Source organism: Anoplopoma fimbria, chromosome 10 (genome assembly GCF_027596085.1).
Source record: "Anoplopoma fimbria isolate UVic2021 breed Golden Eagle Sablefish chromosome 10, Afim_UVic_2022, whole genome shotgun sequence".
Taxonomy (NCBI): Eukaryota; Metazoa; Chordata; class Actinopteri; order Perciformes; family Anoplopomatidae; genus Anoplopoma; species Anoplopoma fimbria.
This window is the reverse complement of record NC_072458.1, coordinates 9,266,304-9,294,268: the sequence shown is the minus strand read 5'-3', so window position 1 is coordinate 9,294,268 and position 27,965 is coordinate 9,266,304. Positions and strand designations below refer to the sequence as shown.

The 27,965-nt window shown below is 40.9% G+C and overlaps 1 protein-coding gene across 1 annotated transcript in view; it reads right to left on the bottom strand.

The window, feature by feature from the left end:
- Positions 1 to 98: 98 nt before the first annotated feature.
- The window catches only part of LOC129097297 (dolichyl-diphosphooligosaccharide--protein glycosyltransferase subunit STT3B), a 77,605-nt gene continuing 49,738 nt past the window's right edge, over positions 99 to 27,965 (bottom strand). The window contains exons 4-16 of the mRNA XM_054606108.1: positions 27,324 to 27,389; positions 20,462 to 20,561; positions 18,907 to 19,005; positions 16,616 to 16,762; positions 12,037 to 12,085; positions 11,247 to 11,401; positions 9,787 to 9,998; positions 8,207 to 8,394; positions 7,197 to 7,368; positions 6,488 to 6,661; positions 5,897 to 6,010; positions 3,799 to 4,005; positions 99 to 3,176 (exon numbers count right to left, since the gene is read on the bottom strand). Of these exons, the coding sequence (XP_054462083.1) occupies positions 3,102 to 3,176; positions 3,799 to 4,005; positions 5,897 to 6,010; positions 6,488 to 6,661; positions 7,197 to 7,368; positions 8,207 to 8,394; positions 9,787 to 9,998; positions 11,247 to 11,401; positions 12,037 to 12,085; positions 16,616 to 16,762; positions 18,907 to 19,005; positions 20,462 to 20,561; positions 27,324 to 27,389 (1,758 nt within the window). The 3' untranslated portion in view covers positions 99 to 3,101. The remainder of the gene's footprint in view (positions 3,177 to 3,798; positions 4,006 to 5,896; positions 6,011 to 6,487; positions 6,662 to 7,196; positions 7,369 to 8,206; positions 8,395 to 9,786; positions 9,999 to 11,246; positions 11,402 to 12,036; positions 12,086 to 16,615; positions 16,763 to 18,906; positions 19,006 to 20,461; positions 20,562 to 27,323; positions 27,390 to 27,965) is intronic.

The window sequence follows — 27,965 nt, the reverse complement described above, 5'->3', positions numbered from 1 at the left end:
ACAGGAAAAATATCAACATACTGAATGAACTGTATATTAATAATTCTGAATAATGCATTGGGTTCAAAATGACAACAACTTACACAAATGTTTTTCATTAAAGTGTATATTTAAAGATGGCTGAACAGAACAAGAATGTAGTAATGTAAACTTTGAAGGTGAGGGAGGGATTTCATCAAACAAAAACGGTGTTAAGGACAGACGGCGCTGAGCTACTAAGAAATGAGTAAACTCATTAGAGGAAGGAACCGTTCTGCCGCTCCTAATTGACACAAAATGAAAACATAAGAGGGCAACAAACTGTACATCACATTAAGGCTTGGTCTGAACTCTCTCCTCTCTTGACAAATGGGAAATCAGAAGGACGTGATTCAGTTTTAGGCGTATGCGTGACTGAATAACAATGTGGCATTGTGTCAAAGGTTCTGAAGTTTCAAATGGTGACAGTCAAGTTCCAGAGAAATCAAAGAAAAAACGATTCAGACAATATTTTAAAAAAGTGTAAAGAAAAAAAAAAACAGGTGATACAAATAAAAGTAACTTTTCTGTGAGATGTGACATAGTACGGCTGTATGATGCGTTAGTCTGTCCACTTATTTGATAAAAAATAAAATGAAAAAGTTACCGAAGCGTGCACAAACAGAAACACCTGTAGTGTTTAGAACATCTGGAGAACCCAGACGGACGAAGAACAGTGCAGTGCCCATTGAACAAGAGGTCAAAGGTTACGGCTCATCAGAGCTGTGTCCCAACTGCATACTATATACTAGACTTGAAAATTAAATTAGTTGATAAAAAACTACCATTAATCAACCATGTTAATAGTTGATTGTTAATTTTTCAAGTCCGAAATACCAAAAATTCACTACTTGCATCTTTGCAAATGTAAATATTTGTTAACCTTCATCTTCTATATAAAACTCAGCTATACCTTTGGGTCAGCTTGGAACATTTTCTTCTTTGTGATATTTAATGAACAAAATGATTAATAAAGGAACCGATCAACCGATAAATCAATAACAAAAATAATGGTTCCCATTACTACTATTGTATACTAATATTATCAAGAATACACTAAACATTAATTATAGTATTCATTTTTACGAGTTTTTTTCCACGGAGGAGATACAGACATGAGCACCTAGTATGTTTACTTGAGATGAAATTATTAGTCGATGAACCGGAAATTTAAAAAGGGCCACCCTTAAAAGGGTCTATTTATGAGATGATATTGGGATGCATCATGGGAAAATGTAGGATCCAGCATTAATGTAGCTGGACTCATACTATAGACTAAGAGATCGGATTATCGTGGCCTCTGCTGATTCTTAAATTTGTCTGCAAGTCCAGAAATTGAAGTCTTAAGGATCAAAACGGGAAATAACCCTTTATCGTGTCAAGTAATCTTTCCTAGTAAAAATGCTACCTTTTAGCTTGTGCCATCTTCTTATAGCTGCTTTTCAGTTTTTTTATGAACATTAACAGTTTAAATGTTATAGTTGGTGGTTTTGAAGAGTCGGTCAGGCAAAACAACATTTGAAGTAGTAACCTTGGGCTCTGGTAAACTGACATTTAACAGATTAAACAACAATTTGTGAAAATAAAATTGAAAAAATTATTAAAATAATCGTTAGGTGGAGCCCTACTGCTCAATCACATATTTGAGAATTGGTGTTAAGTATACAGGGTGACTTAACTACATACTCAATACCATTTAAGACTTAGTCTTAAATGCAGTATGGAATTAGGACACAGCTCAGAAGCACCATGAAGATGGTCGTTAATCCACCGTCGTCTCAGACAAGGATGGAAGTTTCTACCTTTCCTCCCCTCTGTTGTCTTTTCTAATCTCAGTTTCAGTGCTTGTGTACCAACTACCCCCCGTCACAGTTCACCAGTCTATTTCCAGACGTCTTGAAACTTCCCAGTTTCCAAAGCCTCAGTCTGGTTGAAGCATCCAACCCGCTGCATTGGTACATGATGAGCTGAACAAGAAAACACTAAGAGAGCAGAAGGTCACAAATTAACGAGGCGATGGTGACCAGCGATGAGGCACTAGGCTTTGCACACAAAGACTAGAGAGCTCCCCCTGCAGGAAGGGAGGCCTAATTTATTATCACGGCTTTTTACACACCATTGCTTGCTTCTGTCTTTAGAAGCAAAAATGTACAATCTATGCAGTTTATGAAAAAAGCGGGTGTTGAGGGGGTGTGGGGGCATTGTAAAAAAAATTCACATTCATTCTTCCAACAAAAATCTCAAGCCCCTCTGTACCAGAGTTATTGCATTCACTGATCTATTTGCTGTCATACAAAGAAAAAAATGAACAAAACAATCACATAAAGAAAAATTAAGAGAAACTGACAACTGCATACTTAAAAATCACCACAATAATCCAATATATTATCATCCTTTTAGACTTATTCTTTACATAACATATTTACATATTAGGCCAATTTTTTTTTTTTCTAAAGAATTTGTTGAAAAAGAAGGTCAGGGAGCAAGGCAGACATAAAGGAGAGGATGATGATAAAAAGGATAATTTTACAGATGGACTGTGCCTAGACGGTGACGTTCCTCCATACCGCATACTGTCCTCTGTACACGTGTCAGGAACAAGTGCTCAGCTTTCGCCCTCCTCACTCTCAGTAATGAGTTCACATGTGCCGTGGAGCAAGGTCGATGGGTCTTTGGTGCAAATGTTCCTAGTCTTCTCTCGTCTCCCCCCCCCTTCACACCCCCAATACCCACACTGATATAAGCAGTTAATCAAAACGTACCACAAACAATTATCAACGCCGAAACCAAGCAGAGCAGCCCTATGCCTCGCCACACATTCAAGTACAAAGTAAAAAAAAACAAAAAAAAACTAGAAAACAGAAAAAACAAAAACTGGGGGGGGGAAATAAGCTAGACAAAGGTCCTCAGGATAAAACGGTGCTGGAGCTAGCCAGATATGACACTTCCTCAACAGACGGGGGCGCTCTAATGAGAAGCGCTTGAGACCAAGTGCCAGATAAACGGCCCCTGTGTTCTTCTTCATTGGTTGTGAGAGGTTTCTTCGCAGTCGTTTGTTTTGCTAGAAGAGTTCGTCGTCGCCATTATTTTTTTTGTAGTTTCTTGCCTTTCCTCAGGGCGAGCTTGTTCTTGATGTGTCCTCGCTTCCTCTTGGCAGTCTGGTTAAAGCGACAGAAAAAAATAAAAATGTGTTCTCTAAAACCATTTGCATCTTGAATTTAAAGTATATAATTGTTGCCAGAAGTGATATGAGAGTAATTTAAATCCAATTATAATCTACTCATATGATGTAATGACTTTGAAGACTATGATGAATTTAGTGTCATAGAAATGGTTGACTTTAAGAGCCACTCTGCTTCAATATACTGTGTATAAAAATAAGTACACTTGCATAAAATAATAACTTATATTGGAGCATTTACTCTGGTTTATTAGCATTGGAGAGTTGTTAAATTTCATTAGGATTCATTGAAGAGTAACTTGACAAAAAACATGAATTTGAGTGAGTAAATTATTTCTACAGTCACTTTGTTATGCTGGTTACAGCCTATGATGTTAATTATAACAAAGTTTTTTGACTTTGTTTGTAGAAAACCCAGTAATTTTGTCTTTGAGACCAAAATGAACATCAAAATAAAATCTGGTACTCTACACCCCTGTACTACGAGGTAGCGTCACAATCGTCCTAAACAAAAAATGAACTTTCTGAAATTGGAAGACAAAATAAATTGCGTATATATGTATAAATATGTAACAATAAAACAGGATGTATCTTGTTACCTTTTTGGAGGTGTACTTCTGCTTGGGCACTACACTGCGAATCTTGTGGTCCAGCGGCTCCCTGTTCTCCAGGTTCTTGACCTTGTAGATCCTCACCAGCCAGTGCTCCGAGGTGAACGCCTCCTCCAGGTGCTTGAACTTGATATCCTTGTTGCCGATCTCGGCGTTGCGCGTTCGGTCAAAACCAGGAGGCGTCCGGAAGTCCAGCTGGGAGACGGATGAGGTTGTTGTGGTTAAAATGTTGCATTTAGTGGTTTGTTTTGGAGAGTTTCTCCTTATCCAAAGCGAAGTTAAATAAAGTTTAAAAAAAATAAATAAAAGCTGTTGTGCACTGTAAAAATTGAAAGCAACCCCTCAAATTTGTAATTTGTGATATTGGGCAATGTAAATTAAATTGACTTGACATGCAAAAAGAATTTTGGTTGAAAATAGTTGGATATTTTGGGAGAATAAAAGAGTTACACCATGATGAGACTAGGGGTCTCAGCAGCACTCTCCTTCTAGGTAACAAAGACCGAAGTAGTCTGGCACAATTTGTCATTTCTAAATTTCTATTGTTATACAGATTTCAGAAAAAACATAAAACTTGTTAATTTGTGAGCTTTACCTTTGGCTTTGGTCAGAACCAGGTTAGCTATTTCCCCTTGTTCCCAGTCTTTATGCTAAGCTAACCTAACCAGCTAAAGGCTGCAGCTTTCTATTTGAGTGCCATCGTTACTCATTCAAACTTTGTTGACAACAGACAGAGACAAGAACAAACACAATTGTAAAAGAAAAAACAAAGTTTGATAGCTCTTTGATTACAGTGTACCATCTGTCCTTTAGCAACTATAACATCGCATTTTGTATAAACCACTCACAATCTCTTGTTCCTATTGTTCTTCTCTAAAAACCTTCACTGTGTCCTTCCCATGTTTGATTATCCCTCATCACCTCCATTCTCAAAGCTACACTCCCCATCTACTCTGCCTCTCCTGTATTTTCCTCCCGTTTCTGCCTTTCTTTTTCAGTCTCCGCTCTCCCTCTCCCTTTGTGTACCACGTTCTCATCTACAGGACACCTTGGCATCTCGTGTATGCCTTCAGGCTGCTTCAGAGGACACCGCATGTGACATATTTAAATATTATTAGTCACAATAGTTTAGTCTCTCACCGTGCATTCACTAGCGCTGGTAAACTTGTCACACAAATGTCAAGAAAAAAAGAGATAAGAGGTTGTTTTTTTTAAGAGATATTCTTTTCATTACATACTTTCTATTCTCTACTGTTTCATGCATTGTCAGCATTATCCTATAATCTTCTCTCGCCACTACAAACTCTATCCTCATCTATCTACTTATTGTCTTCTTCCTGATGTCATTTAAGCCTGTTTCCAATTGTCACATCCTGTTTTCGTAAACCTAATCCACCCTCCCTACTCTCTCTTTCCTCCCTCGCTGGGCTCACTCCCTCATGTCTTCCTTCTCCTTCTGTGCCTCAGTCCCTCCATCTTTTTTCCACTCTCAAAACAGCGCTGTGAGCCACACACAGCTTTGGCTGTGTCTGTCTACACACGGCGGCTGCATTGATTCTCCCATCTCTGCTGAGCTGTTGGCCGGGCTGCATCTACAGTGGGGATGTAAGCACCTGGCAAGAAGGATCCCTCTCATCTCTCCTCTGCTAACTGCCAGAAGTAGCCGTGGAGCATTTGAAAGAATCCGCCAATCCCTCATATACCTCCTCAACCCCCCCCCCCCCGATCCTCAGGAGCTCCCCAAGGCATCTCCTCAAATCCTCTTCCCCTGCCTGCCAGCCAGCTCTGCTTTTAAGATATAGTAGCAGGAAGATTTACACCTTTGGTGGCGACAGCTGCTTGTTATTCTGTGGTGAAGCTGCATAAAAAATAGTAACAGTACTTTTTTTTACTTCTTCGGCGACGGGGCTGCTGCTTGTTACTTTCTGATCTTTGTGCAAAGCTGGAACTCATTATTTAGAGTTTACCAGTAGCCTTGACCTTACATGAAGAGAAAATGACCAAAGACCTGCACAGTTGTAGAGTTCTTAGCTATCTTACTGAGCCAGAGAGCCAAAGAGTTGTCGATAAGAAAGTCTCTCCTCACCTGCATTTCCCCAAATCGGTAGTAGGACATCTTGTACATAAGGCAGTTGAGCAGAGTCGGTGAACCGGCCTTATCCACTCTGAACTCTCCCTGAGGTGTGAAGTAGTCGCTCTCCTAAAGAAGAAAAGGATGAGATTATGGGAGGATTAGGCCAAGAAATACGAGTAGATGGTGAAATTATTTAGTAGAACTCACTGACTGGAGATGACGATAAAGTTGGATTAAAACATAAAACATTTGGTGACGATATCACTAATTGATGAGGCTCACATAAAGCACGGGGATTAAATACATTTATTAAATTACCTAGATTCATAAAAATGTCAGTGCTCCAATAACCCCAAATATTTAAACTATTGTCCCACACTAGTTATAAACTTACTTAACATTAAACGTTAAACAATAGTATGCGAATCTCATATACACAAAAAAACAGAAAAAATGTGCAATCTTGTGTGTGTGCGTGTGTGTCCACGCATTCACATTGCGTCCAGTTAGAGTGAAGAGGAAACATTGATTCACTGCTGGTTAAGTGCTTGCTACAAGATTTCCTGGAGAATAGCTGTAGTGACAGGCAGGTCTCACACTCACCCTGATGTCCTTTGGGTGCTCTCCCTCTGCTATCCTCACCATCCACAGGAACTTGTTTATATCGTCTCCTGAGTAACCGATTACGCCTCCGAAGATAATCAGCACGTAGTCCACATCCAGCGATCTCATGATTTTGTAGGCTGCGCTCTCGTTGGAAGACATGGCTTTCCCCACCTAGAAACAGCGGGGCAGAATGACAAGTCGTACTTTAATTGGAGTTTCCTCTGTATCCTCTGCAAGACTTCAATACAGCAATGGCAACAGGATTATTTAACAGACATCCATCTCGTATTCTCTGTAATTACATTTCCTTTGGACAGATGCTGAAGAGACAACAGGCAGCAGGTAGAAAGCAAGAGAAGAAAGCTAGGGGGGCTTTTACAGACTTAACAAAAGACAAAAAAAACTTCCTCTACATTTGGCAGCAGAAAAGAGAAAAAAAACCCAAATCAAACCCACAGAATCTGACAGCAATTAACTGAAATCCCCCTACAGTGTAAATTCAATGGGAAAAGTTTAAGCAAACAAGATTATCTGGCTTGTTCTAAGGAGTGTCTTTATACAATGTGGTAATTATGTAAAAAAATCACTGACAAGCTTGCTATTCATCCAGTGGCTGCTAGAATAAATCTTGTGTTTCTCTGTATGTGCATGGATCAAAACAGGCATAGAGCGCACAGATGAAGGAATAAATAGACATAAGTCTCACCAGTGCTATATGACTGTTGTTCCACGTGTTATTATCCACTAGCGTGGTCCTGTTGGCCATGCCGGCTATCTGGTAACCGTAGTCCCACCACGACATGACGCGGGCGTGCTCGTCTGTATTCTGCCTCAGCCAGTAGTAGGCTTCCCTGAAGTCATCCAGGATGTTACGCGTCCTAACAAGGAAAACAAGGGTTGACGGGTAACAATGTTGAGAGGCTGCGTAGGCTCATAATATTTCCTTTAAAACTTTAAATCAGAAGGGCAACACCAGCTGAAAATAGACCATCCCTGCAGAATAAACTCGAGGGGTTAAAAACACTTTGAACGCTCATGTCCTAAATTTACCTCGAGGAGCAGAAAGCAGACATAATTAACCAAGCAACCAATTAACTGTTGGGAAGGTAATCATATTATATCTGTATCTGTGTGTGTGTGTGTGTGTGTGTGTGTGCGTGCGTGCGTGCGTGCGTATGTGTATGTGTATGTTATGCGTGGGAGCATATGTGCTAGAGGAAGGAGCAGAGTGATGCTGCTCCCAGCAGCACAACTAAAACCATTGTCTGAGTACTGCTGTGGTTCCATTAATATATGTATGAGGACTTGCATCAACCATTTAGTCTTGGCCTTCAATATTTCCTCCCTAATGCTTAAAGAGAATAATTATGCGTGTAAAGAATCTCAGGAGAGAATAATATATCGGCTTTTTGTAAATTCAGAGATGGATGACGTCCGAGACCTGGCAACAATAAATTAAGCAATCAAGTTAAAGCTCACAGGTGCACATATCAATATTTCCACAAACTTCTTATGAAATATTCATGCTCATGCTCTTTCCTGGTGCTCTGTGCGTTCGTGCACACTCACACGCGTGTTTCATTTGCATGCAAGGTTGAGCAACCCATTCTTCTGCATTATAAAATATTACTTGACTCTTTGCTTGGCTTCCTAGCCGTCTAACTCCACTTAGGACGTTACAACCGAAGTGTGTGTGTGCGCATGTGTAGTCCGTACCCGTCGTTGTTGTACGAGGCCAGCACCACACTGGGACTGGAGTAGGCGTTGCTGGTGACCCATGTGCAGTGGACGGCGAACATCATCAGCAGCATCAGCATCAGCATGGTGACGATGGACTTGATGTTCGGACCCAAACCCTCCTCTGCCTTCTCCTGCTCTGACACATGTTTGCGCACCTTTCCGGCCTGCGGGGGGAGACAAACGCTATTATGAGGGAAGAAAAAAAGTCTGTAGAGTTTGGGGAGATGAATTATTGAGTGGAATAAATCATTGAATGAACTAATTGGGCGAAGTATCTTACATCATCCTGAGGTTTTCTGTGTTGTTTGATGCATCACTAAGGATTGTGAGATGAACCTCGGGATGAGTTAATCATTTCACACTAGGAGCAGGGAATTGTTGAGGCTATAAAAACTCTGGAGAGGAAGAAATCTGCATAATGTGAACATTTTTCCTTCTCCAGCACCTCCAATTACTTGCTCTGACACCTAAACTGAGGCTTAAAGTGCGCGGGGATAGTTGTGGATTACACTTTTCACTTGGTACTATGCACCTTAATATTGTAATTAATAGCAAAACAATATGTTACAGACACTAATTCCACTGAGAGACTATAAAGTTGTACTTGATGATATCTATCTATAATATTTATGATTGTTTTAAGTAGTGTATGTGTGTGAAAACTGTCTTGCTGTGGTGTGATAGTCATTTGTTCTCAGATCTGTCTTTTAAAGGATATAGTAATCATAAAGAGACTTCCACAATAAATTAAGGTTTAACGATCTATTTCTAATATTAGGGACAAAAATTGGTTAGTGGACAAAGCCTTTAACACCAAACTTTCCATAAACATGATAGGTTGATGACATTGGATAAATTGCTTTATAAAATAAATTTAAGAAGGTTGCATTGCTTTCTTAACCGACCTTGCAGACTTTTATTCCTCTATAATTGGCTCATTAGTGCTTTTTATAATGTGTATTTTTAACTATCAGCAGAAATGTGTATCACAATTTGTATCACATTGTGTGAAATTTGTATACAGCTTGTATTAACAGCAAAGCTTCCAAGTATGTCCAAAATGTTGATCACCGCAGGCGCAGGGCAGCAATGATGTGTAAAAAGGCCTGTTGTCATAAACAGATGTCCAACATTGACGTCTTGATGTTTAAAAACTGGTTTAAATATGTCATTTTTGAAGCATCTGTTAATTTCACAAAACTGTTACACAAGCTAAAATGTTATATCTCAGCAACACTTCTAAAAGACGGATATTTGTGGGTAACACATGAAATTATGTGATCAAGAGGTGGATGGGAATAGACAAAGACAAAGCAGTTGGATCAACACTCCAAGTGAGATGGCTCAAATTATGACAACAGCATCAAACAGCTGCAGCTGAATCACAGTTGAATCACAGTTGAATCAGTTTATCCAAACTGGCATGCTGAACTGGTGGGGGGTGAGGGAAGCTGACAAACATGCAAATGATAAATCCAAACTGCAAATGTCTGTAAAGTCAATAAGGTTTTCTTATTTTGATGTAAATTTCTACAATCATTCCGTCCTGTCTTAACCTTGTCATAAAGATTCCCAGAATTCCTCTTGTCGTCCTCGTCGCTGCTGTCTTCAGCGGGTGGTTTCTCCCTCTTCGTGTCATCTCCCATGTAGTGCTCGAAGACGCTGGAGAAAGCCACCGCAGACAGCATGCACACCACCGGAGTCAGTGTCAGCATCAGGCGCACCATCACGCCGGCGAAATAGACGGCGCTGATGGCATACAAGGCCACTGGAATGAACAAAAACAGAAAGGTGGGGGTGTGAGGAGAGATGGGAGAACAAAGTAGACAAAGGTCAGACGAGGAGAAACACGGTGTGCATGTAGAGGACGGAGGAAATGGGCCGGTGTGTGTGAGGACGAGATAAAGACATGAAAAAGAGAAATTGAGTTGTAACGCAGCATAATCAGTCTGTGTTGGCTCTGGAGAGCTCTGAATCCTAAATGGAGTGAGAGCGGTGGCTGCTTGCCGTCCTTGAAAAGTGCCGACCCGGCTCAACAGGTGCATGGCTAATCAATAGCTGTAATTGGCTGATTAAGTCTGAGGGAGAAACGGGCTGCTGAAAGACTCTTTTAGCACGCAAAGGTTCTCTGCCCTTGATCTAACTCTGTACACATAAAAGTTTTGTCCGTGTTGTTTTTCAAGTCTCCTTCAGTGTTTATTCTTTCAGGCAGAGGGAAAGCTGAGTGTGCATTACAATATTGTAAACAAAGCCAACACTATACTGATGAGGTTGTATCCTAAACCAGGAGGCGTTAATTCAGATCCAGGGATAAGACTCCTGATCACTACACTCTCTGTTCTAAGTTTCATTTGAGTGATTAGTATATACTCTTTAGAAATAGTGCATGTTAATCATAGTTCACACTTAATTAAGCAGATAAATGACAGCGACAATTAGGGATTAAAGAACTTTACCAGTAAAACTGATAAATGAGAAATTACACAGTAAAGATGTGATGTGGGAGCTGGAAGTAAAAATTACATTATTTTTTCTTTATAGACAACTTAAGTTGACTGAGAGACTGGCACTTTCAAGTCTGATATGGATATGAAACACTCCAGGTTCGATCATCAGCACAACAAAAAGATAAACAGTGTGAGAAAATATTTGAATATTTGATTAATAAAAACTATGTATAGGACATGCACCATAAGGTTGGAAGCTAACTACAAATCCCACTGTGCACAGGGCTTTAAATTATGTTAGCCACACTGCTTGCATGACCATAAACATGATTTCTGTGGAAAGAATTTAACATGATTGAAAATTGGAAAAATAATCTAATTTGGTGGCGATCTAGATTACGTATTGTTACATAATCTAGGAGGGTCCTGTGTTTATATGTTAAGTAACATTGAGGATGTCATTAAAGGAGAGAGTTTAGATGGACAATGTAACTCTATGCCACAATGGAATTTAAAGCTTTGGAAGCACATTTTCAAAAACTGTAGATTTAAATAAAAAATGCTCCTACCAAACACCCGTTCATCATTGATGTTCTTGATGCAGAACCAGAGGCCTGCTGGGAACGTGCAGACCAGGATGTGGAGGTCGAAGAAGAAGGAGACCCACGTGGTCGGCTGGTGCTCCGACACCGACGCTATGATGGGGATGTGGATCTTCGCATAGCTGGAGATGGAGGGAGGGACAGACAGGATGTAATTCATGTTGGGGTGAGCGTGTTGGGACTGCTCAGACAAATTATACAATAGATCCTCCTGATTAAATTCAAAATTATGAAGGGGGAAAAAAAATATTTACCTCCCTGGCATGCTTAAATATGAACAAATTTAGCACTCAAGATGCCTAATGTTGTTTATCTGATCTGTTTGTTCCCTCTTTATTCATTACGGGGTTTAACACAGCAGTTTCTATACAATTTTTAATTTTTCCCACTAAAGTGTTTCGTGATTACAGCTGGGTATGAGTAAACACACAGCACATTAAGGAATTAGTATGAGCCTCCGGAGGAAAGCAGGGAGGGAAAAAAAACTATCCCATACTGCTTCAGTCAGCAAACAGGGTGAGTGGTGGGTGGGGGAGCGAATGGATTGGGTGTGCTGAAATATCAAACACGTTGCAGAGCATTTGGAGAACACAGGATGCCTGGTGCTGTTTGGGAGTAAGACAATAGTTAAACACAGAGCCTGTGCTGTACCGTTTCCCCCTCTGGGATGGTTGGGGGGGGGTTTACAGCCGTCTTAGGAAACACACACTCGACTGAACTATGTCCATGGACAGCGAGAGTGTGAAGCAGAGCTTACCCGGTGTCCCAGAGAGAGTAGAAACGACCACTCCACGGAGCAATGTATCCTAGGGAAAGAAAAGACAATCAATACAGAAATATATAACATTTGTATTTTCGTGTTTTCCACTTGAGCCTTGGAATTCAATGAGTGCCGCGAGTCGTGCGGGAAGTTTGTTGAACCCTCTTTATGTAAGGCGAGATTAAGTTTGTAACAGGTCACGGGAAAATATATTAAAACAATATGTTTTGATATGCTGCTATATGCCTAGACAGCCGGGGGACTACCTAGGATACGCTGAGCTCCTCTCTCCTCTTCTCTCCCTCCTTCTTTATGTATTAATCTCCTATTTATGCACATTACTGATTTTGCTTCTTCCCCGGAGTTCTTGTGCTTTCTCGCCTCGCAGGTTCCCAGGAATCGGGGTTATATTTGGACTGTCATCGTGCCACCTACTGAGGCCCTGCTGACACCCACTACCACTACCACTATCATTATTAGTCACATTACTATTATTATTGCCTGTACTATTACGCTTATTGACTTGCTTGTACCCTGGAGTCTTTGTGCTTTCTCGCTTCGCAGGCTTCTATAAATCGTGGCTGTACCTGGACCGTGGACGTGCATCCTGCTACGGCCCTGCTGACACCGACTGCTACCACCATTATTATTATTACTAGTCACATTACTATTACTATTACCTGTACCATTAAGCATTTTAGCTTTACTTCCACCCTGAAGCCCTTTTGCTTTCTCGTTCTGCAGGTTTCCATGAATCGTTGTGGTACCTGGACCGTAGTCGTGCCTCCTGCTGTGAGCCGACTGACACCCACTGCTACTTCGATTATTATTATTAGTCACATTACTATCCCTATTTTCATGGCTATAATTCTACTGTAATAATTGCTGCTGTTATTATAAGTAGTCTTATTATATGAATCATTTATGTCATATACATTGAATGTGTTGTATCTAAGAACTGTTATGCTGCTCATTCTGTACACATGACATCTATTGCATTCTGTCCATCCTGGGAGAAGGATCCCTCCTCTGTCGTTCTCCCATAGGTTTCTTCCTTTTTTCTCCCTGTTAAAGGGGTTTTTTTTAGGGGAGTTTTTCCTGTGCCGATGTGAGGGAAGGACAGAGGATGTCGCATGTGCACAGATTGTAAAGCCCTCTGAGGCAAATTTGTAATTTGTGATTCTGGGCTATACAAAATAAACTGAATTGAATTGAACAATTATTAATAGTTCTTAATTTCCAGTAGCTTGTCCTTTGCTACAACCAAATGCAATTGTTAATAAAACAAGAGATTTTGGAGATTTTAGAATGTTTTCCAAATCTCCAGCTCCGCACAGATCCACAAAAACATGCTGAATTTAAGTGCTGGTGGAAAACTGGCACGTCTGGGATTTTGGTAAAAATGGTGTGCAACTTCAATGTGGAAAATGTTCAATTTTCTCTAAATTCTAAATAGAAAGAATAGCTCATAACCCCTCCATTGAAACACATACATTTACCAAATATATTCTCTATACAGTAGCATATAAATTGTTTTACATGGTTTAAATATACCGCTGCCAGGTGGTGGACTTGTTCTTCTGCTGTCAGAACCACATATAAATAGATGCTGCATAGGCCACTTCATCCTTTTGCTGCGATAAGTCAACTTTGCCAGCATATTGGAGCAGGCAGGACTGGCCTTTAAACAAATGAAAGAGAACTGGGTAGCTGCCTTTTTCCTGGATAAAAAAAGCATTATAATGTCTACATTTCTTAACCGATTTCATTAAGTCATTTTTATATTCAAGGTTTTATGGACTGCTTGGAGTACGGTGTGTTAGATTGTGCGTAGATCGGCATTTCTTAATACCCCAAATTACGCACAAATGGTTGTTAATCTTATTTTACATTTGTGGATCATGTTATACACATTTATGACAATTTTAAGATCAAATTGACTCCAAGAGAACGTGTCAATTCTGAAAATGTATTCTATTGATGCTACGCAATTACTTGAATTGACTTGTTTATAAATTTAACTGAAACCATTTAAGCTGCAAATTAGACCGCACAGGGCATTTTATGCATGCATACGAATGTCTTATTTTGGTTAGGCTTTGATGTGGAATACATTTCAGCTCTCAAACGTTGCCTGGGGGCTCTCACAACCACTCACACACTCCTACTGCATGTGCACAGACGACACAAACAAAAGCCGTGGCCCCTTATTTCAACTCTTGTGACATGTTTGCACCAACATGGAGCTGTTTCATGTCCTTTGATGATCTTCAAGAGAGATTGTGGCTAATGTGTTTAATATTCATGATGAAATAATCACCAGCACAATCATAGAAAAAATAAGAACACTGAAATAAGATGTTACAAAGCGTTGAAGCAGGCAAGAAAAATATGTGAAAAAGCAGTAAAAGTTGGGATGAAGAGATATTTTGAGAGTTGATTTATAGGATGACACTGATTTAACCGATCAATACTTGGCTCTGTGAAGAGGAAAAACCCACCCGGCTACTCTCCAGCAGAGAATCTTAGATAAAAAAAAATTCTGACAGAACAGAGAACGACGTGCAGTTTCACTTAGAAAACTGGCATTTCACCAAACAGTCACCGACTCCCACTGCTGCCTTCAGTTGGCCGACACATCACAGCGTTTACCAGACGGCCAGTTGAAGTCAGGGTCCTCACGGGACTTCTGTGTCCACACAAGTGGCCGGATTAGTTCTAAAGCGTGTGTGCGATCTAAAGGCGCCAATATTACTGCAGATGAAATGTGCTGCCATCTCTTTGCACTGGGCAAAAGGCCTGGATGCCGTGTTTACATAATCTGGAGTGACAGATTGTTGGTCAAGGCAAGTAAATAATCTGCTGCCTTAATCAAGGTGAGCAAGCCAATATATGATGTCGGGTAAAAAACAGTCATGCTTTATTAAGGCTCATTACACACTGCAGAGAAGGTGTGCATATACAGCCGGAGGGAATAAGTGAGCTCTCCTCTTACACAGCAAACTATACAGGCTTTCTTGAGACCATTCTGAGGTAATGAAGCAGATCCAGAATAGGAGCTATAGGCTATGTCATCTTAAATATCAACACTTCAGCAGGAGAAAAATAAAAATCAATAAATAGCAAGGAAGCAACATTTGAAAGGTCTGAAAGCAGGCAGAGCTGAAAATAATGGAGAAAAACATTAACAAGGACAAAGTTCAACCAGCCGGCTGTGCGCATCAGGGTTCAACCAGGCCGACCAAAAACAACACATAAATGATTCCACAGAAAGAGCCCTCGGTAGAGCACAGTCCTCCAAGAACTGTTCCGTATCAGTTTATTATTTGTTCATCATTCGCCTTCGGGGTTTAATTTTCTGATAAACCAAACGCTGATTGGCTGCCCACTGGGGAGGCCTGGAGGTCAGACCATCAAGAATAGTGTATAAACACACTGTAACTTTTGGCTGAATAAAGAAAACAAAATTTAAAATGGCTGAAATCCCAGATCTGGATGATAATTAAAAAATCTAGTCAACAGATCCTTCCACAAAAGGCTAATTGTCCACCAAATCTCAGCCAAATTGCAGGGTAATTTCTTACATATTGTGCTCATAAACACAATAACAGATGGGGCTAAAACATTACCATCGGAGTAGGAAAATATCATTAGAAAGTGATATTATATTGCGACACTGATACTCAAGACTGAACCAGGAAATAAACCCAGGACGTACTAGGTGTATTTTTTTTATTGGTAGTTGCTTGGCTTAAAGTTTAACTGATTATTTTCAAACCTATGTTCCAATGTTTTAGTGTCTAAGTGACAAGTGTGAACAATAGTTTTTGAAATTGGTCCAATATTGAAGGAGAACGCTGCAGACACTCAACCGGCTCCGATGAAATCGCTCTTGGCAACTCCTGACGTCAATGTACGCAAGAGTACTTGTTTTTGCCACTGACAGACTGTGAGAGAGCGCATCATCCTTATTGGAAGATGAAATGCCACAGTATTAGTGGACTACTCATCTTCACCAAGTTTTACTACATAACAGCACCTCATACATTATCCATTTCATCCATATTTGTTCCATTTGCATCAGATTTCTATAAACTGTTGATATCTGTAATAGTTTATTGATGTAAACATAGTATTAATCAATACAGGATTGTTTGTTACATTTTTTTTGCTTGCCAAGCCTTGACATTGGTTGCAACTGAAGATAAGTGCTTATAAGGAGGACTACAAAAAAATGAAAAGAAAAAATAATTAATCCACTGATTACTTTTTCTATTAATTTAGACGCAATAGAGCCCAAGGATGTGTCTTTGTTTTGCTTGTTTTATCCAACTAACAGTTTTAATCTCGAAGACATCAATATAAAATAACACAAAACAGAGAATTGGGCAAAAACTCAAAATTGTAAAGTTGAAATTGGGGCATTTTTAGTCAATGACTTAGTCGGTAATTATGCATGGAGTACTATTCTGTCGACGAACTAATCAACTGTTTCAGCTCCATTTACAAAAAAAATACAATAAATGTTGGTGTACATGTATGTGAACTGAGAAACCATGTGAGCAGACATACAGACCTGTGTAAGTGAGATAGATGACGGTGAGGAAGACCACGCCGGCAGCAAGAGAGACTCCGAGGAGGAAAAGCGTCTGGAACTCCTGTCTGGTCAGCCGGTCCTTCAGGTACTGCAGGAAGGCATAGGCTTGGAGGAGTGCAAACACACCTGAGAAAGAAGCCACAGACAGAAACCAAAGAATGAGCAAACACACAGAGGAAACTCACACAGAATATTTGAGGAGGCCCCCGATTCATGTAGTCTCCTGCAGGGTACAAAGCCGGCTTTTCGTGGTTAGGAAGTGCCGCTGTCAGTTTGGCAGGATTCTCGACATAGCAGTTTCGCAATAGCCCCTTCGGCTGTTCATGGAGATGTCAAAGTCAAATACTGTGGGACAACATATTTCAAATGCATGAGACAGATTTGTGTGAATAAGCCCTTCTCTTTCCCTCGACTTGTCCTTCTTTATGCAGGCCTTTGGATCACTTATTTCCTCCGTTCCTTTGCCCGTCACTTTCTTAGCCCTTCTTTTCCCCCGGTGCGTTTCTCTGTTTGTCTGGTGAAATCGATATAAAAAATGTAAAAGGAGGCCCAGTTGCTCTTGCTTTCGTCACCTCCCGATCCTTTGACAAATCTTGTGTGAAATCGCCTTACTCCTTCGCTAGCGCCACCGCTGCCCACAGCAGGTCTCACCCATTTCCAAGGTTAAGCCCCTGCCTGTCTCCCGTAGAGCCGCCGTGGCACTAACACGCTTGTCAGTCTGTGCCACCCGCCCGCCTCAGGGGCTGATGTCTCAGTGGTACCGACAGGTCCGCGGCTCTGTCACTCTCTTCCTGTCTCCCACTGTGCTCCCTAAATGCTACCACCAGATGTTCAGAGCAGCTGCTACCCCAGCGACATGCCCAAAAAAATAAAACACACTCTGAGAAAGTGGGAAGCCTAAAACGGAGAGAGGCGGATATGATTTGTTTTGGGGCGGTGCATTTTCTCAAAGCCTTTCATAATGCGGTTTGTGTTGTAGACTCTCAGGAAAACAGGGACACTTCAACGTAAGCCTGCCGCAGTGTTAAGAGAATTTTCAAAAGGTGCTGCTCGGCTTCCTAAAGCTGCCAACGACAGTCCTCTCCCAATCTGGATGTACACGAACGCAAGAACCACGCACGTACATACGCACCCGCCCGTGCTGCCAGGCAGCAGATGGGCCCACTTTTGAGTGGCGAAAAACCAAACAAGCTTTAATAAACTACCCACAAGTACTTACAGCGCTAAACCCATATGGGTGGCTTGTGAGGTTGCTTACTTACTTTCTATTTTGTGAATATATTCTGAGAGGGTCCTGTGTTCTCCTGCACACAGAGCGTGACTAACGGCGTCAGCGCTGGGGGATTCAATTCCCACTGCAGCCAAACAACCTTAAAGTTTGTGCCTCCACGGTACCATGAGGTGCTCTGGATAACAAGCGAGCGGCTTATGTAAAGTCACACCTTTAATACAGGAACAACAGCATTCAACCTGAGCCTTTCCCTTGTGTTGCAGCATAAATTTGCTGGCAGGGTCAGGCCAGGTTGGAGGAAGATGATATGAAGTCTCTGAAATGCACTCTGCTTAGTATTAATGTGTCTTTTTATAAAAACCAAAGTCTGTCCCAGTTACTTTATGTATCCTTTAATCAGAATGTTTTATTCACTGTTAAATTATCATCACTTTCACTGTAATTCAAAGACTTTGTAACAAGTCTGTGTTTTAGAGATAAATGTAGCATTAAATCTGCACTAATTGATATGTTTGGCCAGTTGTGGGCAGAGTAACAAGTTGTAAACACAACACCGACATATTTTCACCTTACTAAGTTGATATGGCAAACAGTTGTCTATTTAGCCTTGAACTGACACAGCGAAACGTTACATAGTAGTAGTGTTTTCCAGACGCCTGATGAATATCAGTCCAATATTCACACCCAAACTCCTAAGTTAAAGATTTGGCTACTCATTTTTTTAATGGTGCGTTCATAAACTTGATGCTTACTTTGTGTTTGGCAGGTAGCACACCGAAGGAAATGAGTCCAAAGAGAGTGAACAAAACAGTAAAGTTAAGGACTGTGCTGTAACATACTTGTGAGAAGCTCAGACATTTGATGAGAGTTATGATTGAGTCATAACTTGGAATATAAGGCAGCCACATCTTCCGAAAAATGCTGACTTCACCACTGCACTCTGAACGACATTGATGTTCAAACTTTTCTAGAAGGGAACTTGTTCTTCCGAGAAGAACGCAGCATCAGCTACCTTGGAGGTACAGAGGGCGGGACTTACCGGCAGCAGCCATGTGCTCGCTGGTCCTGATAGGCTGGAAGCCAACAAAAGGGATCTGCATCGACAGAACGAGCCCCACGATGTAGAAGGTGCTGTAAGCTGTAAAGAGAGAAGAAGAAGAAACAGAGAGGGAGAGGGTAGATCATATGAGAAATAAAACAATCAAAATAAACTATTTCACTTCTGAAAACTATTCTGTTCCACTGCTCAAGTTTGGGCCCTACGAAGGGAAATCAGCCTCAACAGAGGTATTTAAAGTCTATTGATTTCCACTGTCACACCTCAGAGGGAGTAAATACAAAATACCTAATCTAATGTCATTTGCTGAGAAATTGGGAGCTGGCTCGGCGCGGTGATGCAGGGAGGCCTGGAGTAAGACGGCGGCGCTGAAAACTCCCACCTTAGTAGCTGTGGGGGAACCGATTGGCAGACGCACCAGCTTAATTAAGATTTCATACTCTTCCTGAAGAGTGTGCCTCATTTTTGAAGTAGTTGTGATGCCCTCAGCTATCTTCTTTCTCACACATCTGCTATTGACTCAAGACAGAGAGATGAATTGTGTGGGAACATAGACTGCGAGGCATTGTATTAAAATCAGGATTTTCTTCTCCCTTTTTTTCCACCTCTCTCATTTTTGAATGTTCCTTCGTAGTAAATCAGAGACAACTGGCTCTGAAAAAAAGGAGCTGCGAGATGTAAAGACGAGGGAAGGTAAGGAATATAGCACACCCCTGAAGACCTAATGTGTTTTCTGTCAACAGAATGTTTTTCTCCATCTCTCATTTGCTAACCGAAAGGTGCACGAGGTTGCTGGATGATGCTCTGGCTGCAGACATCCTTAAAGAACAATGCAGGCAGGAGGATATTTTTCCACTTCATCTAATAGCCCAGCATTGTCAAGTAGAATTTTATTGGCGAGGGATCGTTGGGAGACAGAGCAGAGGTAGGTCAAAGCCCTCTCACTGTGAAGAGGCCATAATTCATTTTCAAAGCTCTCAAAGACTATGCTTTGTGGTTACAGTGAGTTCAACATATAATCATGTGTAGAAGATACTTGGCATAGCTTTCATTTTTTCTTGACAACAACAGCGGTGCCTGTTTGCGGGGTTCGCGGCTAAGTCAACGACGGATGTGTGGAGAGTTTGAAGGACTGAGCTCGAGTTCTGTGAACCAACAGATTACGCGCTGGAGCTGCCACGTGCTCTGTGAAACGGGGATGCTCAATGTTATAACAAAACAGTCTCTGGTATTTGCAAAACTCACAGCAAAAAAAACAAAAAACAAATGAAAACGGATCAGGTAGCAGGTGGCTGCATTTACTGTTTAAGTGGTGTGTGAGCGTACGAGTGTCTGCACCGCCGATGATGAAATGCTTACAGTTGTGAGATGTGAGCGCAGGCGTGACTGGGCATTTGAACTTGTTTCAGGGTCAAATGCTTTGTTTTTTAACATCAAGTCACACACTAAAAGCTTTTGTGTGTGTGTGTGTGTGTGTGTGTGTGTGTGTGTGTGTGTTTTTTGTGTGTGTGTGTGTGTGTGTGTGTGTGCAGCTTACCGATGTAGACTCTTCTGCTGTAGCGTTGCATCAGCATCAGCACAAACACATGCAGAGGAATCAGGTTGATGATAAACACATAACCTCCCCATGCTGACACCTGGAACACATAAATACATATAGACAAATCAGTCAGCCTGCTGGGACCAACATCCTTTCTCTAGAATAGTCTTCTTCATTTAACTGGCTGGTGTGATCAATTATTCGTCATTTTCATTCAAAGGAGGTAGCCCAGCTGAGTCGAGACTTTCCTGTTAAATCGCTACAAATAAGCTTTGCAGGAAGGATGTCAGGTTTGCCTCATTGGCGGGAGATTTATCGAAGCCTAATGTCCTGTTGAGACACAATGGGTTCCCCACATTGTTGCCAAAAGCTACTAAAAATACATCTAGAAACAGTTGGATTATCGGGAAAAAAAATTGAAAACAGAGCTGGAGATGCATGGTTATCATAGAGCTGAAACAATGTGTTGAAGTTGTTGCGGCAGCAAAACCAAATAAGCCCCAAATAAAAAAATGATTGTATTATTTCATTATTTTCTTGCTATACATGAATAAATATCAAAGAGCAGAATAAAAAATCTCCCAAATTCTGACTGTGTTAGACTAGTGGTTAGAGTTGTGGTTTGCTCTAGCGAAAAACTATAGATTAATTTGATGGAAAGCCTACACGGACATTTTATCCCGTCAAACAATGGATACCAAGTGGTATAACATCATTATGCAAAGTAATAAAAGTGATGAAATAATTAGACCATAATTGAAGTCTACGATTCAAAGAAATATAGAATAAAATCGACATATCTCTATATCAGCACCCAATGGAGAGAAGACAAAACACAAAATGATATATAAAGCGTGTGGGAATAAGAACTAGGTGGGCGTATTATAGATCATTTTGAGAAAGACAGTCCAAAACAACCCCACGTACTTGGAGAGAAAACTGTTGAAGGAATGTAACTGTTAACTCACAGGATAAGAGATAAAGAGGAGTGATGTCGAGAGAAATGAACAATGTTTTCATATCAATGACAAGATAAGAGTGTGAACCACTGAATATGTCCCTGGAATAAATAGCATTTCTTAGAGACAGGGCAATCCAGATCTTTTATGATTAGTTTTTTTCTCTTTGTGTGTATGTGATCTTTCCATAACAGGAAAGCAATAACAAGAAAAATAAATCTGCCACAATGGTGAATTGAAAGTTACTGCAGCTTTTGACTTATTACAGCTCCAAAATATAGTATATTATATCTATAAATACATATATATAATCAAGTTCTGAATATGTGCAAAATGTGACTATAACATGAATTACATATTCAAACAATTAAATTGAAAGCAAATCAATCCATACACCTTACGCACCTTAAATAGAACCATTCAAGAACGGATGTAAAACTATCTTACTGCCTCTTCACTATGAGACAAAGGCTGAGCTATAAAAGTCTGACGTATATAGAATCTATAAAAACCATGCTAACATACTGAACATGCTAGATAAGGCAATAACTTTAAACGCTCTACTAAAATTATACCTCAACAGTTTTTGAAGTCCACTAAATATCACAGTGCTAGATGTGGAGAATATAAAACGACTCTACAAAAACATCCCTGACAAGTGTTCAATTGCATATACTTGACTTCAGTAAAGGGCAAATGGAAACAGTGAGAGCACTAGACAAACAGAGATGAGAGCATAGAGAAAGAGTGTGGGGAGAAAGAAAGCCAGACAGAGGAGAAGAGAAGGGAAAGTTGTGACGTGCTAGAAAGTGTAACGGAGAAAGTGAATTAAACAGTAAAAGGGATTGCATGTACGCAGATTGTTTGATGATCTTTTATTCACAGCAGCTTGTCGGAAAAGCCCCATTGGACCCGCTTGCTAGGATGAAAAGCACATTCATTACACTTCTGCGAACGCAGAAAAACTGAGCACATCATGTCTAATTGATATAAAAAACATGCATATGCTACATTAAGGCAGAGGATGAAAGAAAACTCCTAGATAAATTCTGTGCTGAATTGTTTGGCGCAATTACAATCAGGCGTAGTTTGTATCTGTTCTCTCAGATTGTGACATTCACGTCACAGTCTACATGCTTCTAATTGTCTAAGTAACAGAAATAACCTCGGGCGGCCGATCAGTCTCTGTAACTGACTGCCTGGGAACTACTTAAAATATACCACTCTATATACAGTTAGCAGTGCTACTGGCGCTGTGCAACTATAAACAATTTATAGTGAGCAGTTATGATAACAGAAAGAGGACAACACAAAAAACACATTGAGAAAATATCATTCAAACACGCCTTTCTCTGCATTTGGCCAAAGCTGACTGCAATCAACAGCAGACACAAAGACAAGGTGGAAAAGTCACCCTGTCACTTACTGTGTTTGTGAAGGTCTGTGATAGATAGGCATGTTTGTACAATCATGGTATGTGTGAATTCACAAAAAAACATGCCAAACGCACCAGTGACTTTCAGTGTAAACTTAATAAAAAAGCCTCTTTGAAATATTGATCCATTAGAGTCCATCTCTGGCGTCACTGAGGTGCATTATTGACATTATTTTTAAGGCTTGTTTTTCTCTTTGGGTACTTAACTGGGCAAACATGTGGGAGGTTTAATGCCATGTCAGAGGGACTGAAGATAGTGAATGGAAAAATTCCCATGGTCACTCTAATAACTGGTGTATTTACACAATAAATTAATAGTTATCTACCATTGTGAAACGGCAACATAATCTGCAGTTCACTAACCTAATTGCTATTAAAGCAGGGTTTGGTAAGTCAGCTGGCATGAGTCATCCATGTTTTCTTGCACTGGTAAATGGACTGTACTTGTATAGCGCTCTTCTAGTCCTACGACCACTCAAAGCGCTTTAACACCCATTCGTACATAGCAGGGGCTGCTAAGGGCTACCATGCAAGGTGTCACCTGCCCATCAGGATGCTAACTAACTATTGAAACATTCAGACGCCGATGGCACAGCCTTCAGGAGCAACTCGGGTTAAGTGTCTTGCCCAAGGTAACATTAACATGGACTGCCGGAGTCAGGGGTTAAACCGCCGATCCTCTGATTGGAGGAAACCCCTGCTCTACCACTGAGCCACCGTCGCCCCTGTAGTGTTATCAAGCACCAAGTTGAATACATTATTTCCTAACAAGACTAAGGATCTTTAACCATGCTAGTGGCTCTTAGGCTGTACTTGGGCACAGCGGAGCTTAATGCTAACGTGTTGTTAGGTGGGAATGATCTTTACCATCATCACCTTCTTAGTTTAGCGTACTAGCATGCTATTCACAAGTCAGAGAACCGTAAATGCGGTGACTTTGGTGTGACATGAAGGTGGTTATCAGTGTCTGTTGTTCAGTAAACTCTACAAAGCAACTTGACTGCAGATTTCCCTCTCGAGTGTTTGGATCATAGCCTGCAGAGCGTACAATCTACCCGAGGAAAAAAGATGGGAGATACTGGCCATCTGGCCACGTTAGAGGACCACGCAGTGCTGAATGCCCGAGACAAAAACCAAAGCTGTGTGTGTGTGTGTGTGTGTGTGTGTGTGTGTGTGTGTGTGTGTGTGTGTGTGTGTGTGTGTGTGTGTGTGTGTGTGTGTGTGTGTGTGTGTGTGTGCACAAACAGGCTCTATTTGAAATAATGGATCTAAGCCAGCCCTTTGACCGAGCCACAGGCTAACAGGTGAGGGCAGGAATCAGAAAATGTTTGGAGCAAAGTCTTTTAGCCGTTATCGCTCTCTGCATTTCATACCGGGCTTATCTGATGACCGCGGGGCCGCTCAGAAGAGGATAGAGCAAACACAGCAGGCAATAGGGAGATGGGTTTTACTGTGCGTGTCTGTGTACATTTGTACGTGTGCACAGGTGTTTGCAGCCTGAGCCAGGTGCTCATGTTGGATTCATTTATGAAAATTAATGTTGTTCTGTTTGTGTGCTTATTCACTAACTGGACCCTCTCCAACACCAGCAGTGGCTTTGGTTCATTAAGACTTTAAGATGACATTAGAAACAACTAACAATCAAGGGTCAACAGAAATGTTGCCGTTGTAGCGCAGAATGCTCTGTGAATCTACAATAGATTCCACCAAAGACAGTTCAGAACAGAGACACCCACTGAGAGTCAGTTTCCTGTAACTGTGTAACGCAGGTTTCCCCACTGCCCTGTCTCTTTAAGAGACTAGTGGCAGGTCCTGGGTCTATTAACTCCCATGGTAGAAGTCAACTTTAACATAGATCATGACTGATTCTTTCACTCTATAGACATTGGACCCATTTTTTACGAAACACAAAGTACAACTGAGGTTGATGGATAGTTCTTTAGCAAGTATTTGGTCCTGAAATTGAAACTTTGACCAAATAATGGCACTAAATGGAAGATCAAGGGATCATCAAAGCTTTTCCAATTCCTTCTGAAGGGAACATTAATGTGTGATGCAAATGTTATGTGAATCCATTCAAAAGCTGTTCAGACGTTTCACTCAAACCACAATTGACAAACTCATGTTGGCGCTAGAGAAGAAGTCAGATGAGCGGCAAAAAAAAATAACTAGGGTACATCTTCTGGGGAACATGAATGTCTGTATAAAAATTTCAGAGAAATCCGTCCAATAGTTGTGATATTTCAGTCTGGATCAAAGTTGTGGACCAACCGACGGACCATCCATTGCTTATCCCTACAGCCACGCTACTAGCATGGCTAAGAAGTTAAACAAAGTGACCTCTTTTTGACCGTCACCTGAGGCGCTTTGTGTTCAGGGCATTTAATCAATACTTGATTAAGCAAAGGAGCTTTTGGTGTGCCCTGATGTTACCGGTTGTTCTGCTAGAGGGGACTGTGGAGGATTTAGAGAGAAAAGTAAGCCAAAGCTTTAGGAATGAGCAGTGCAGCGCATCTGATTTTGCTCTGTCCTCTTGTTTTTTTCCCCACTCGCTCCACCCTCACCCCAGGAGGGATGAAAGGGGGATGTTGCAAAGCTACCATAATAGTTCCTGTGGCTCCTGTCCATCAGAAGGGTCCTGATGCTCTGATCCCCTTCTTAATCTCGTCCTTCTCTGTCCTCTCCGTCTGATTATGACAATATCCAGCCAGGGAATCTGTCCCTCTCTTGTCTCCACATCTGCTTTACGAGTGTCACATTCAATTAGGCCCCATAGGTAAACATCGCCATGGCTATATCCTGATTAAAGTGACAGCTTAAGGTGATAAAAAAAAAAAGACAAGTAGGGATGGGTAAACGAGTGGATGCAGGACCAAAAGGAGGCAGTGTGGTTGGTCGGGAAATTGATGGTGTTGATGGAGACATACAAGCCTAGTTTGCTGCTCACTGCTAGAGGACTCATCTGTAAAAGTGTGTGGTTAGGGATACAATACAAAGGAACTTCACATCTCTGAGGAGAGGGGGAGAAGAGGGTGTCAAGGAGAGAAAGTGGTAATAAAGGCAACGAAGCATGGAGACTCCACTTCTGACGAGGACATTGCGAAAGTTGCACATCACAACTTCTTGTCTGTGCTGTCTGATCCTCCCGTGTTTCTCTCCATCTCACTGTCCACTCTATCCGGTTCCCTGCTTATCTCCCCACACCTCTCTCCGTGCTTTTGTCTCCATTCTCTGTTTTGCCTCCTATTCTATTCATCTCTCCATCACTCCTCGATCTCTCCCCCCAATCCTCTCCACGCCCCCTCGGACGCTGTGGTCCTGTGTGATCGATGGAGCTGGATTTCGGCAATCTGTTTCATTTGATATCTGTCTCACTGCCGGCCACAGAGATTTAGGCTCGAATGAGTAAGAAGCTGGAGATTTTTTTTGGCCCTCCCTGCTCCCTAACACACACACACACACACACACACACACAAACAATCTGTGGCTGAGGCAGTGAGCCCGGATCGTCTTTTTATCTCATCTCTCTCATCAATCCCCTGATGGGCTTGTGCCTGGATTCATAAATAATGCAGACAACACTGGCTAAACTGCTCCTCCTCTTTTTCCATGACTTGCCATGTCAACGCTGGACACAGGACAATGGCCCCCGAACACTACCGTCCTAGGAGCATTGTTAATTATCAAGAACCAGATCTGAATTTGAGACGAGCTCTAAATACATGCTGTTTCAACTCCTAAAGGCAAAGTGTTTAAAAAAGTGGCAGAGCCAAAGCTGCTTAACAAAAGACAGTTGCAATACATTTCATAGAATGGAGAAAGTCTGTCTTAAATGACAAAGCATTTCCTGCAGCAGTGTATAAGCATACAGTGTTTTGCAATGTCCACTCTTGTCATCATAGTGACGCATAATCGGTTAGTTCCAGTGTGTTCAACTGGAGTACAAAACAGTGAATGTTCTTTGTGCATGACAAAATACAGAATATTTATGTTTCTTCATTTTACACTGTACAAGAATAAAAATGCCTTGTTGCTAGTGATGAATGACGCAACCAATGCTGGAGATTATGTCTTCTCTTGCTCAAATAACAAAGTAATGGAAAAAGGGTTGATAAGAACCAGAACCATAAAAACTTTTTTATAAAGAACCTACACTCAGTGAGCTTTATCAATCACTATTTCTGTCCCAAAAGCCATAGCAGTGAAAAAAAACAAAAAAACACACATCATAAATTTACATAAAAGACATTAATAAAAAATGTGTAAAAAGCAGTTTAAGTTAAATTATTTTATTTAATTGATTTAAATTATAGGCCTTAATAAAAATATAAAGATTGGAATAAAAAGTCAAAATGTGATCTTGACTTATTATCCTCATAAAAAAGGGATGATTGAGTCAAATCAGTCTATGGTTATTGTGTACCCAGTGTGTTTGTGTCGATGTTTGTGTGTGAACTAATCTTACCATGTAGAAATAGGAGAGACAACAGCCAATGGCCCAGAACACAGAGCCTGTCTTCACTGACTTCACCTACAAAAGAGAAAGAGAGTGACAGCAGATTGTTATGAATACATCCATAAACTGTAGAAAGACATGTAGACCCAGGTTTGTGTATCAGGGACTTAAGCAACAAAAGAGTCATATGATGCACTCTCTCTGAGATAATGACATGATGTTCTCATTCAATCTTAGTAAAAAAAAAATGATGTGGAACTGTGCTCTACATTAACACTTGCCCGAGGCAACTAAACTCTGTTTGGGCAAGTGGAAAATTGATGTGATCTTTAGGAGGGATGCCACGGAAATATGCAATCTGGAGATTGGACTTAATGCTTTCCTAATGCCAGTCCCTGATAATGCTACATTGTGAACAACAAATCCTTGTTGAAACCAGCAGCAGGAGGGCTAGTTAATGTGAGCTGTTAGAGCTGACAGCAAAAATGAACAAAGGTTGTATTGGTTCACATTGGGATATGTTCAAAGTCTGTTCAGTAAAAAGGTAAATTATAACATTTTCATGAACTGACCATATGTGTTCTTGGAAAAGTGTGTTTTTGGTGAGAAACTTTAACAAATAGTTGTTTGAAGGAGATGTTTTCCACAGGA